Source organism: Seriola dumerili, unplaced genomic scaffold (genome assembly GCF_002260705.1).
Source record: "Seriola dumerili isolate Sdu_G_001 unplaced genomic scaffold, Sdu_1.0 BDQW01000258.1, whole genome shotgun sequence".
In the NCBI taxonomy this organism is placed as follows: Eukaryota; Metazoa; Chordata; class Actinopteri; order Carangiformes; family Carangidae; genus Seriola; species Seriola dumerili.
This window is the reverse complement of record NW_019174513.1, coordinates 1956554-1969974: the sequence shown is the minus strand read 5'-3', so window position 1 is coordinate 1969974 and position 13421 is coordinate 1956554. Positions and strand designations below refer to the sequence as shown.

Sequence of the window (13421 nt, the reverse complement as noted above, 5' to 3'; positions counted from 1 at the left end):
CTTATCCTTAAAGCTGAGGTCTTAACGTCGGCTGATGGATCGGTGCCCTCTGACGGTCCGCAACAAAACATTCAGAAGCGACTCTTGATGGGATGCGAGGAAGCGGCAACGCTGGCTCTGCGCCTCGGCGAGATGTTCTGCTAAAATAAACGCAATTAAGCGAAGAAAAAGACGCAGAGCGCGAGTGAATAACAAAGAAATCCAGTGTCACCGCGTCACTGAAGTTCTGGCAACAAGATGTGACCGCAGGCAGGAGCAAGTGCTGCGGGATTGGAAGAGCACGGCTACCGTAAAGACGCGACTAGAGGAGCTCTGATCCGTTAACTGTTTGTTCTCCGTGGATTCGCCTGTAGGTTAACAGTCAGGATTATTACCGTAGTGTTTTCCTTAGGTTTGAACAAGAAATAATGCAGATGTGGATGATGGGAGAAAGTGGGAGCCAAGCGTGTATGATAAACACTTATTCAAATACAATCTTAAAATGCACAATGACAAACTGGACTGGAGCCAAGGCTGGATTAGGCAACGACCTTCCCCCGCCACTGAGCGCAGAAACCATTGGACCCAGAGGGTTCTTGTATTACACCACACTGGGCTGTTGTTCTGCTTTTAGCTGAACTGTAGTTTAAGGTTTAAGCCATGTTTAGACCTGTGCTGTCTAGGTCAAAGTCACATGATCATTCTCAGAAACTGTACCTGTGGTTTAATCTGGACCTGGCCACTGTGTCCTGTAGGAGCCGCCTAAAGTCCAGTAGAGGTCCCTGTTACTGAGGTTTAACTCCCAGACACGAGAATTAACTGAGGTTTAAGTTAATAAAACTCAGTATGAGGACAGATTTACAAGAGCTCAAATCATTTTATTAATTTATAAAATGTTAAATCTTCCATCGTGTATGTTATAAAAACTGGCAACTGTATCTACAATTAAAGGTGTCACTTGTTCCTCAGTGCATATTTGATGCCAGGAACAGAGTTACTGGGCATTTGACAAACATGACATAATATAAATAAGTCCAGAAACAACAATATTCATATATGTTTTGTGCCTGCGCTGCTTAGAGAGCTAAACTTTGTCACACAGTTCTCAATTTAAGGTATTTATTTCATTCATATGGTTGACAGCTTGGTAACATATAATAGACAAGTAGGCGTGCTGGAGGTTAGAGTGCAGGAGTCTAAACTTGATTTTTGTACTGAACCTGTAACCCGTACTAGTAGAAAATATTGGTTGCGTTTTTTATAAATAACAACATCTATCTATCTATCTATCTATCTATCAGACAGTGCTGAATGTTGACCCTGTTACATCTCTTCCCGTCTTCTTCCATGTGTCCAAGGAGGCAAAGTCCAGCAGATCAGCCCCCACTGATCTATCATCAACACAGGAGCCTGATCTGCCTCCACTACTGCTCCCTTGGCTCTTCACACTTTTGTTTCTCCTTCCTACAGACATAGAGTTGCTCCTCTTCCTCCTCCAGCCCTGGCAATAGGAGATGATGATGCTCCCTTAAAAGAGAAGAGAGAAAAGCAAGAGACTTAAAACTGGCAAAGCCTAAACATCTGAAACTTGTGACATTACGTAAGTTAAGTTTACTAATGGTCCTTACTTTCATATAAACTCTCCTTCCTCCTTTGCACTCGTCTCCTCTCTGCCTTCTCTCGACCAAACACCAGCACATAGACGTCGTCCCTGAACTCCCTGTTCATGATCTGGTAAATTAGAGGATTGATCATGCAGTGGGACTTGGCAAACATAGCTGGGATCAAAGTGACTACAGGTGGCAGACAGGAGCGCGGCTGCGGGACCCTGGTCATTGACTCAGCTTCCTCGCCAAGTGTGGAGCTGGACGTGCTGCCATTCAGGCCCGAGTTGGGATTCACGTCGGCCACATGATCCCATAATTCCTCAGGGTTGTAATGTGTTAGTCTATAATATTCTGTGGCTGTCCAGTTGAGCAGCGAGGGGACGTCCAGGATCTTCGGAGAGTTTGAAGCCATGGCAGTGGACTCCTCTACCGCAGTCTGTACAGTGCTTTCTGCCTCTTGGTCATCTCTGGGGATGAGGGCGGAGATGAGAGACACAGTGGCGTAGGGCATCCAGGCCAGGAGGAAGGTGCTGCACACCACCGCAGCCATCTGGAATAAACACGCAGTTTATTCTTTGCTTCAGGACGTGTATCAGGAAATGAAAAAACAAAGATCCTCACTAGGCCCTACCTTTGCAAGTCTGAGGTCTTTGCTGGTGTGACTGACAGAGGAGGACGGTATAGATGCTAAGGTGCGATTTGATCTGTAGACCTGAAAACAGAAGCACATTTATTTAGGAATATGCACCTTGTTTCATGTTAACTTTACATGGAATATGACCCATGTGACTGTTTTCCAGCAGCAGTTTTCCATTAAATTCAACTATTTCTTACAACTTTCAAAGACCTCCTTCATATCATTAGTTGTGGTGCATATTCCTCCGGGAAAAAAAAAATTGGATTAATCAAATGATCACAAATCAAATACACAGTGTATCTGGGGCCTTTAGGTCCACAGCGTCTTTTTTTGTTACCATCACAAGGAGGTGCCAGAGTTGCAATTTTCATATTCTACACACAGTGGCTTTACATACACTGAAGTTTTAGAACAGCCCCAGTTTCCAGTTAACTGATAAAAGTTCAGGTCACCAAAAACTAAAACATCATGTCAATTTAAGAGTTGTATTTCATTTTTTTTATTAACCTTTCTTTATTCACTGACAGGCAACCTCTCTTTTATGGGAAAGCACTGATCATATTCACAATGTTACCACACATTCACACCTGGAAGCTGCCCAGCAGTGTTGGAGACAGTTGGATAAGTGCTGCTGTTTCACTTTTTCCACCCAGATTTAATCCTGCTAGTATGGGGATCAAACAAGCGAACTTCCGATCTCAGGCTTGCTCCCCTGACTTTTAGGCCACCACTGCCCCAATTGTAAAAGTTTTAGGGATCGAGTAACGGTTTTACAACTTTCAGTTTCTCTGCAGAAATGGAAAAGGGCAGTTAGCAAAGGAAGACAGACTGGTTGGTCAGGGGTTTAACCAACAGCAAGAAAATGACCCAAAACATTAGAAAAACAAAAAAACAAACAGACAGTGGCTTCACATGATGGAAGAACATCACAGTCTCCAGACGTAAACCCCATGGAGCTGGTCTGGGATGATGAAGCAAACTAAAAGTGCAACACATTAGTGGGGACTTCTGCAACAGTGTCAGGATGAGCTTCCTGAACAATATTTTGATTTCCACTGTAGAAAGAACAACTCAAGTGTGTTCAGTTGCCGGATAAGTCAAAAATTCAAATTCATCAAATTTTGTTAAATAAAAAGATTTAATGACTGCTTCTTTTTAAAATGTCCATTACTTTGAGACATCAGACTATGTACATTTCAATAACAACTGGAAAAATTGAGGTGTTCTAAAACTTTTGACCAATAATATTTGTGTTTAATACATTAGACAAAGTAACGACAGAATACTTGTGGGTCAGGACGCGGCAGCTGTGCTCACCGTCAGCAGGATGGCCAAATATGAAGTGAAGATGGTGAGCATGGGAAATCCCAAGCACAAAGCCAGGATGAGGAAGATGTAGAGTCTGTCTTTTGGAGACACCCTCATTCTCCACCTTGAAATAGTGATACAGGCAGACTAGTTATCGCTCACATGTTTGTCTGCAAATGTTTGACAAATACAAATCTGGAAACACACACACAACACAACACAGATTTCTGCAGACAAATAAAGACAAAATAGGGCACCAAGCAGTGCAGTAAATTAAACCAAGGATTACCAGTCAATGGTGCAGCTGGTCCCATAAGGTTCTGGTCCGTAGCTCCCAAAGCCCAATGCAGGCAGAGAGGCCCAGAACAATGTGTAAACCCACACCAGAGCTATGGACAGCGATGCATGGCGCCTCTCGATCCATTGACCTACAGAAGCAAGATGCGTGCAAGCCACTTATTGAACTTTTCTTGCGACTACCCAAGCGATGTGTGCATGTGTGAGCATAATGTGCACTTAACCTCGGGGGAAGTCTTGACATTTCACTTAACAATTTTCTTGAAGCAACGTCAGATATAATTGGTCTTTTAGTGTTACGTAAGCAATCACTAAGAGACTCTTAAATCAATAAACTCTTCAAATCAATACGCTTGTAAAATAAAAGGAGGGTCTCCTACAGACTCATGCCATGGAGGTAGCCCGAGGTTTGTGTAAAAAGCTGTGTAACCTTGGAAGCAAGACACAAAATGTATCCAGGAGGAGTCAGATGGGTTCAGAGTGCACTTGTGTGTGTGTAGATTGAGAAGATCTCAAGACTTGCCATATCTTAAGCAGCAGATCTTTAGGCAGCGGTCCAGAGAGATGAGACAGGTGGTGAGCAGAGAGCCGATGCCAAACACAAAGCCCTGTATGCCGTACAGAAGGCACCCTGTCTCCCCAAACACCCAGGCATGACACAGGCTGACAGAGGGAGAGAAGGCTTTTAGTCCCCCTGCTTAATGGATCATCACCTTCTGTCCCTGACAAATGGCTGTTGTGTGTGTGTCTGTATGTTGTTGTAGCATCATACACAGTGTCAGCCCTCTGACTTTATGCCTCGGCCCTACAGTGGTTGAAACTGAGGAATTTCTTACCTGGAAGTGATGAAAAATGGTGCTCCCAAGAGGCTGAAACCAAAATCACAGAGAGCCAGGTTGATGGTCATGAGCTCTGGAGGTCTGAGCTTCTTTTTTTTCCTACAATAGACTAACAGCACCGTGCCATTCCCCAGCACAGATGTGACACCTGGGAAAAAGAGGGAAACGGGGAATGACAACAGAGAACAAGAGGATTCAGCTTTTCAAGTGAAGTAAAAGGAAAACAGGGACCGTCGTAAAAGTGAGGGAAGGAACAGAGGTCATTTTTATTCATCGTATCACAGTATCTTAGGCTTCGGGATCGGTGCACAATTATTCAGTTTCTTCTACATCACGCGCTGAAGGTCTAGCTGAACACTTCATCAACACGAAGCCCGACATAAACACATGAACAGGACTGACAGAGCAGAGCAGAGAGAGCATTTCTCTGTTGTTCAGCTAGACCTGCACTGTTCAGCTTTTAATGAAACTACTGCACAAAAAGAAAACTTGTATTATGTTATGATGTCCTCTTCCTTCTGAACATCCACAGCCTTGTTTGGCACATTTTTCCTCTATGAATCTTTTGCACCGCCCCACATTTATATGCGTATTTGCACACAATACAAAGTTGTACTGAATAGTATGGGCACAATTGTGACATATGCACTTTACATTTTAATAGGGGCCAATATAAACTTTAATATTTTAATACTTTAACCACTTGAGACCTATTATTCATCTGTAAGAAGCTTCAATTAAACATTATATCCATTCATTCTGACAGTGTGACATGCTCTGATTATTGTTGTTCCCTCACTTTATTGTAGCTGTATATTAATAATAAAAAGACATGAATATATACTGATTGATAATAACGATACGATTCATTCAGATACTAGACTCTTGTGGCTGTACTTTATATCAATGCTCTGTGACTTGTTGGAATCACGTTACATTCAGCCTGGAATGGCAAATTAATTAATTCCCAATTATACCAAATTGGAAATTTGGGATCTTGACTAACATTCAAAATACATTTCAGTGTGATTGATCATTGCTTGTCCTCAAAGCATGGGTTTGCATATGGACAAGAGTGGATCACCTCTTTTCACAAAACTGAACCAGACAATGACACAGCGATCGAAGCATCCTCTGAAAGTGTCTTAAACAATGTTTACCTGTGAAGGTAAGGAAAATAGCGACGGCCAGGTCTGCAGAGGGGGACAGCTGGGAGAGGAACAGCGGCTGGATGGACGAGGGCTCAAACCAGGAGCCCCTGTGTGAGCCATTCCCTTCCATGGATGTGCTGCGCTGACTCACAGTGGCATGCAGTGAGGAGAGTCTGCTTGTCAAACTTCAAAGAGCCGCTGATGACATGAAAACAGTTTTAATCACGTCTCTGCTCTTCATGTGCACACAACAATAACAGTAGGGCAGAAACCCCATTTAAACATCCAGCTTCAGAGAATCTCTCGTGCAGTTCAGTATCAATACACGTCTTCTGACAAAACATAACCACTCACACAACTGATCAAAACAGATCAAACACATCGTGTCTCATCATCTTTCCCCCCCGCCGGCCGTCAGTGAAGTTGTTTCGTCATTCTCAGCTTCATGGTGAAAATCTGACATTTCTTCAAATGTTATTTAGCTTTTCATTGGTTGTACATGTTTCAGGGTTATAACAGGGGGAGTGTGTTAAAGATAAATAAATAAGTAAAACAAAAAATGCTTGCTGTTGATGTTGCATAACGTGTGGTCATAGGGGAAACAACAGTGAATCTCCCCTCAATCATTTGCCCCTGCAGAAGAAGGGGTCAACAGAGGGATGAACTCAAAGAGAAAAAGATGGATGGAAAAAGTCAAAACAAAACAGAGAGGAAAAAATAACAATTCACTCAAACTAGAAGCGAAAAGCTTGTTTCAAAAAGCTGTTTTTTAATCCTTCACTTCCCTTTTCTTTCTCCATCCAAGATGCACATATGCAAACACATACCTGCAGGAAAACATCTGACACTAAAACATCTCTACTCACCTTCCTCTCTCTGTTGGTCAGTCGCCTCTGATGATCTCTCAGCTGGTCTTCAAAGATCTTCTCTTACATATATTTTTATTTTTTCATAAAATCTTAATCTTAACCCTTCCTCCGTAAATCCATTTGGAATTTCTCTGGAGAGCTGCAGAGAAAATTCGCTGTCAACAATCTGGCTTAGAAATGATCAGCGAGAGGCATGCAAACCGAGTGTGAACTGTGTGTGTGTGTGTGTGTGTGTGTGTGTGCGTGTGGGCCAGAAAGAAAGAGAGAGCAACAGAGAGGGAGGAGGCTATTGGAGGGTCTTTAACCTCTGTCTCTCCTTTTATCCAAGCCATCCACTGTCTTTCTTTTTAATCCACTGAATCCATATTATCCCCGTCGTCCGTCACTGGGGTCCATTTGTTTTTTCTTATATGTATCATGACCCATTCTCCAGCACTTTTACTGTGGTGCTCATTGAGAACAGGGACCTCAATTTTGAAGCTTAAAACAAGGGCAGAGGCAACGAAATGACTGTGATTATTATAAGATATGCATGCTGCAAAGTGAAATCTGGTGTCTGATCAATTTAATACTGATTTAAAAAATCACCTTGCTGATATCTTAATCAATTTGATTTGTTATTGTAGGCTGTGGTCTCATTTATATTAACAGCCTTTTTTTTTTTTCTTTTTCTCTTGAACTGCCATTCACACCTCAACATCCCAACACTTAGGTACCATATTAATTCACAAGATCTCTGTTACAGAAAAAACAGATGGGTGAGTGAGCAAAACTGCAAGAACAACTTGCTAAATGAATTTGCCACACACTTTCATTTTGTGAGAGCTAATCGCCTGCAGGCAAAAGCCTCAAATTGAATTGTAATAGTAGGTTGTTATCAAGTTGTATTAACTATGCTACGCTTCTCTCAGCCACCCAGATGGGCCAGGTATCGATCACGACCAAAGAGATCTCCAAAAATCATGCGACCGTTTTATAAAAGCCATGCGGTTCTGCAAGAATCGATGTGAGCGAACCTGCAGATACTATCCCCCACATTTCCTCCTTGTTAAAAGTCCAGGCAATTAAGAACTGTCAGTGTATTCCCACAGGAGGAAATCGATCAATGGACAGAGACCTCTTGTAAGTGTTTGTAGAAGTCAGTGACATATCATCATGAATCCCACTGGAGGGGTGTTGATGTACATTTGTTCTGTGCAGTGACAAAAGAGGAAAGGACGGCGTGTATCTCACAAACAGAGGACTTTATTCCACCTCTGACTGCAGCACCTCAGTACTACAGACAGACAAAGACTCTCACACCTTCACTCCATCTCACACAAGAACAGAACTGGGAATTTAACAAATAAAAAAAGTAATTGGTCACCAATTAAAATCTTTTCATTTGCTCTCTGTGGAACCTTTCCTCAGACATATAGTGGGAGGGGGGTTGGGGTGGGGGTGGGGGGGGTGTCGACTATCAGATGGAACCAGACAGAGTTTAAGATAATACAATGTCTTATTGTAAATTTGTAACTCTGGATTCAGGAAGATGTGGGTGATGTGGCATAGTGCAGTGACGGTTGATTGACCGGTAGCTTTACTCCTTGGAGGCCATGTGGGCCATCAGGTCGCAGACACGGTTGCTGTAGCCGAACTCGTTGTCGTACCTGGTGAAGGAGCAAGACAAAAAAGGAGTCGGTATGTATCAATGGAAACAAATATGAGGATATGAAAGTAACCCATGCCGAAGGCGTACCATGTGACCAGCTTGACAAAGTGCTCGTTGAGGGCAATGCCAGCGCCAGCATCAAAGATGGAGGAGTGAGTGTCACCGTTGAAGTCTGTGGACACAACCTGGGGGGGGGGGCAGAGTGCCATGTTAAAAAGTAAACTGATCGACAAATCACTTTAAAGATAAATGAGATAAATCAAGAATATACCTGGTGCTCTGTGTATCCCAGAATGCCCTTCATGGGTCCCTCAGCTGCGGCCTTCACAACCTTCTTGATGTCGTCGTATTTGGCCTGAGGGGAGAAGAGAAGAGGTTTTAATTTGCATTCTAGAGGCTTCTACTGAAGATGTAGGGCTAAATCTTTAAAAACAAGTCACAAATATGTCAATTCTCTTTTTCTTAATTAGTGAAGTACTGTAGATTTTACCGAAAGTAATTCAAACAGGAGGAAAGAGAGAACTTGTTCAGGACTATTTTCAGAGGCAGTTAAACAGTTTCACAGGATTTGTTGACAGTAAGAAAAATACTGATTATCAACAGACTTGAGACATATTATAAATGCTTCTGTTGCACTGTCACTCACGGGTTTCTCCAGACGGACTGTCAGGTCAACCACTGACACGTTGGGGGTGGGGACACGGAAGGCCATGCCAGTCAGCTTGCTGTAAAATATGAGCATACAGCAGAGATCAAAAACTTAATTCACTGGATTTACTGCAAGCCCTTATCACACAGAGATAAAGTATATATCTGCAGCACAATCATGTTTTTTGGCACTGACCCGTTGAGCTCGGGGATGACCTTGCCGACAGCTTTGGCAGCACCAGTTGAAGCGGGGATGATGTTCTGGCTGGCGCCACGGCCGTCCCTCCACAGCTTGCCGGAGGGGCCATCCACAGTCTTCTGGGTGGCAGTGATGGCATGAACTGTGCTCTGATGGACAAAGGCACAGAGAGGAAGAGAACAGAGGATGATTAAATAAAGCTTAACACCCCCTCCCCTCCTCTAACTTTGTGAAATCATGTTGGTGTTTTGGACTGTGTAAATCCGGTTTTAGGAGCTGCTTAGTGTTTTGCTGCTAGATTGTTCTCAGTTTTAATCCTCACCATCAGACCCTCAATGATGCCGAATTTGTCATTGATGACCTTGGCCAGGGGAGCCAGGCAGTTGGTTGTGCAGGAAGCGTTGCTATGGAGAAATTAAGAAACAGCATTAGTAAGATGAGGATTTTCAAAATGAAAGACAATGTCTCAAAATGGTTTTGTATGACGAATACAAGTTCAGCCAATTTTTTTGTTCATCATTAGCAGATGTACATAGAGTGAAACACTTCATAATAAAGCAATAGGTTCAAACTACAGTCTTCAGTTTTAATGTTGGTCATTTTAACCCACTTAAATTTGCGTAAACCAAACAAACGGTCTAAGATACTTTCTGATTCTTACCTGACAACCTGGAGGGACTTGTCGTACTTCTCGTGGTTGACACCCATGACAAACATGGGAGCATCAGCGCTGGGTGCAGAGATGATGACTTTCTTGGCACCGCCCTTCAAGTGAGCCTGAAATGTTTTGTTGAAATCCAATTAAAATCTGCATCGTTTGGTTGCCAACTGCACATCACACACATCACAGTCTCAGAGGTAATAAGACAGTATTATATGTCGAAGAGTATGCGACAGGACTGAGTACGTACAGAGGCCTTCTCGATGGTGGTGAAGACACCAGTGGACTCAACCACATAGTGGGCACCAGCATCACCCCATTTGATGTGGGTAGGGTCCCTCCTGCAAAAAAGTGGGAGAAAAGGAGTGTTAGTGTCACAATAGATGCTTATTCAGTTCTTCCTTTTGTGCATATTTGTGAAATTGGATTGAAAGTGACATGCTTCACTGTATTAAAAGCCTGGATAGTTTTATACAAAAGACGCCAATTTAACGTACTCGTGGAAGACTGTGATCTTATGTCCATCGATGACCAGCTTGTCACCCTCAACCTTGACCTCACCGTGGAAGCGGCCGTGGGTAGAGTCATACTTGAACATGTAGACCTAAAGAACAGATGAGAAGACAAGATGAGGAGGGGAATTCCTGAGACAGCTGCCACCCAAATCATTACAGCTGACAAGTGTGCATAAACACAAGATAAATTTGTCAAATTAATGCATTAATTCCTAATCTGGACAGAAAAAACATGAACAAATAATTTACACAGCATTTAAAGTCCATGATATCCCTAAATTATATTGATTTCAAATCCCAATGCCTTTTATTTCAAATGATCTTCTTGACTCACCATGTACTCCAGGTCAATGAAAGGGTCATTGATTGCCACAATCTCCACCTTCTTGGAGTGGAAAGCAGCACGGGTCACCAGACGACCAATGCGGCCGAATCTGAAAATGAACAGTGTTGTTTCTTAGTCTGGCCTCTAGATGGTGGTATGACACCACATAACTCTGACCAAAGTCATGGGATGATGTGATCAGAGACATGCCGCTGAGTTACTGTGAAAAATTGAGCCTCAGATGCTTATTAAGTGAACATAATCAAGTTTGAAAATCAATCATTATTATGTGAAATTGGATTTTTAACACTTCAAGCCTCAGCATGGCCTATTTAGATTATGGTTCTGTCTTTTTCCCCCTTTGTGCGGGATACATAAAACCTCCCCAGGAGACCTGAAACCACAGCCACAGAAAGGCCAGGGTTCAGGAGGAGGGGCCGAGGGAGGTGTGTGTTGCAGAGCTTATGGCTGTATAGCTCTCGCTCTCCTCTCTTCGGGGCTAAAGTCGAAAATGAACCTCTAATGTGGTAATGCTAGTGACGGCAGTGCACTGTTTGATCAGTGGCTCAGTTACTTTTTAACCACGGGTCCAAAATCCTGGCACAGATACACTCTGTCCTTAGACATTGGGGGAGGAGGAGGAGGAAGAGGGGCGGAGGGATAAAGAACACATCCACGAGGCAGATAGGTAGACTTTAACGTCAGATTATGTGTGTTCAACAACATTTAAATTACGTAGGTGCCCTTCCACTCGCTCCACACAGCAGAAAAACAATCCCCTGCTGAATGGCCCCACTGCCCACATTGTTATCTGCCGAGGGCCAAAGTTCAAAGATCAAGAAAAACATGGTGACTGCCCACAGGTTAGTGTGTGTGTGTCAGTGCATTACAAAACATTTTTCCGTTCCTGAGAAGCCATATAGTGTCACCATTAATTAGTCACAGAGGCTGCAGTTTGTCCTGCTACTCAGGTCGAGAGGGTTAGGTCTTATCCAATCATAAAACACCAGCTCCCCTGTACTGAGCGCCTTGAAGGCTGTGGATTCTTTAGAAGTGTTTTATAGCTTCAAAACTCTCAGCATAAAATACTGGTAGTTTACTTTTAACTGTCACAGTATCTACAAACTATCACTGGTATCCATTAACATCCTGCTACATAGTCTGAACATCATCTTCCTCTGTGGTTCAGTAATGGGGTTAAATTCTTATTTGGATACAGAAACACAGTTTTGTGGAAGTCAGTCTTACATATTGTCGATCATCTTGTTTTTCCTTTCTTAATGTGCAGGCAAACAAAAAAATAAGTGTTTAGAAGTGCAGATAGTGCATTTTGAAAATTGAATCAAGGCAGCCATTATAATAAATCGCAGTTAAATGCTGTGTGTGCAAACATGAGAGGGGTGTGGCAATGTGAGTTGGGGTGCAAAGAGTGAGTGTTGAAGTGTGTGTGTGTGTGTGTGTGTGTTAATTTTTTAATGTGAGGATAAAAATGTTCTCTTACCCATTGATACCGACTTTCACCATTTTGCCTGGGTTGGGTTAGTCCTCTGCAGGGAGAAAGCAAGAAGAGAAGAATGATAATAATGAACCAGCATTTATGGTGGCACATTTTTATGATGCCATATATTAACATCCAATTGATGGTTTGGATTGTGTGTTTAGATAAGCAAAAAGTTCAAAAGAACATGCAAAAAGTATTCCACTGATAAGCTATCTGTGACCACAATGCAAGAAAATTTCAATGAAAGCTCTGCCTGCAGTTTATTGAACTTTCCCTGCAAGTGTAGATACGACTGCAAATCTGAACAGAATTACAAATTTAATCATCTTCAAAAGCAAACTCACATTTAAAGCAAGAACATCAAGTGAATTTCTCTGCACTTTATGACCCCAATTACTTTAAACTGAGGCTCCGTCCAGCCCATGCAGACTGTCCCCAGGTGATCTAAATCTAGTTATTCGGTGCTGCAGCCTGTTGCTGAGGCCCTGCAGCTTCCTCTCTGACTCTAATGATTTCATTAGAGAAGGTATTTACCGTTTGTGAGACTCCTCTGTCTGTCTTGCGACTCCGGGTGTGAGTGGGGAAGAGCAAAGTTAAGCTGTGTGTTTTTATGATTGACCAGAGTGTAAAGCCACACCCCCCCATAATGGTCACCGCTCCTCGCTCCGCCCCCTCTGAATGTCAAGGTCGGCAGCCTGCAGGGAGGCATGCAAACTGGCCTACTTCACTTAATGTGATTGAAACAGACTAGAAAATTCTCTCTTATCATCCCATGTCTGCTGCAAATTATCGGCCGAAAGCCTTTGAAATACTTTTGCTTAATTCACATTATTTTATTTGCAGCTCATTTGCCATCAAGGCTGACTTTGAGCGGCCCCCCTTAAGAGGCCTAGATATTGATACTCAGATATTAGAATCCTCATATAGTGGACTGAAAAAAGAGAGGGGTCCCTCACTGACCTTCTCAGTAAACACAGAGCTTCAGACACAGAGGGAGCAAACGAGGGATCAAATCTCTGTCGTCCGACTCTGACATTTAATGTCCAAAGACCATGACCCTTCACTTTCAGATGCTCACCTCCATCTCCTAAAGGCAGAAGTCAAAAGTTGAGTCTTGGTTACTCGACATGTGACCATTATGCATGTGCAGAGGAGGTGTCCTCAGTCCATCCGAGTCTGTTTTCTCAGTCAAATTGCTGCTTTTTCAGGTTATTTAGAAATGACTGACTCTCAA

The 13421-nt window shown here is 42.9% G+C and overlaps 2 protein-coding genes across 2 annotated transcripts; both read right to left on the bottom strand.

Moving 5' to 3' along the window:
- Positions 1 to 71: 71 nt before the first annotated feature.
- On the bottom strand, positions 72 to 5948 carry LOC111230023 (opsin-5-like). Its single transcript, XM_022756552.1, has 9 exons — positions 5828 to 5948; positions 4665 to 4815; positions 4352 to 4491; positions 3821 to 3959; positions 3541 to 3655; positions 2218 to 2298; positions 1608 to 2136; positions 1307 to 1506; positions 72 to 140 (listed from the first exon to the last, which is right to left on the bottom strand). The coding sequence occupies exons 1-9, from the start codon at positions 5946 to 5948 to the stop codon at positions 72 to 74; spliced, it is 1545 nt and encodes a 514-aa protein (XP_022612273.1).
- Positions 5949 to 7912: 1964 nt separating this feature from the next.
- Positions 7913 to 12784, bottom strand: gapdh (glyceraldehyde-3-phosphate dehydrogenase). The gene is made up of 12 exons (XM_022756659.1): positions 12722 to 12784; positions 12188 to 12233; positions 10696 to 10795; positions 10344 to 10450; positions 10097 to 10187; positions 9847 to 9962; positions 9508 to 9589; positions 9183 to 9334; positions 8985 to 9063; positions 8610 to 8693; positions 8426 to 8523; positions 7913 to 8336 (listed from the first exon to the last, which is right to left on the bottom strand). The coding sequence occupies exons 2-12, from the start codon at positions 12208 to 12210 to the stop codon at positions 8267 to 8269; spliced, it is 1002 nt and encodes a 333-aa protein (XP_022612380.1). The 5' UTR covers positions 12211 to 12233; positions 12722 to 12784; the 3' UTR covers positions 7913 to 8266.
- Positions 12785 to 13421: the final 637 nt, after the last annotated feature.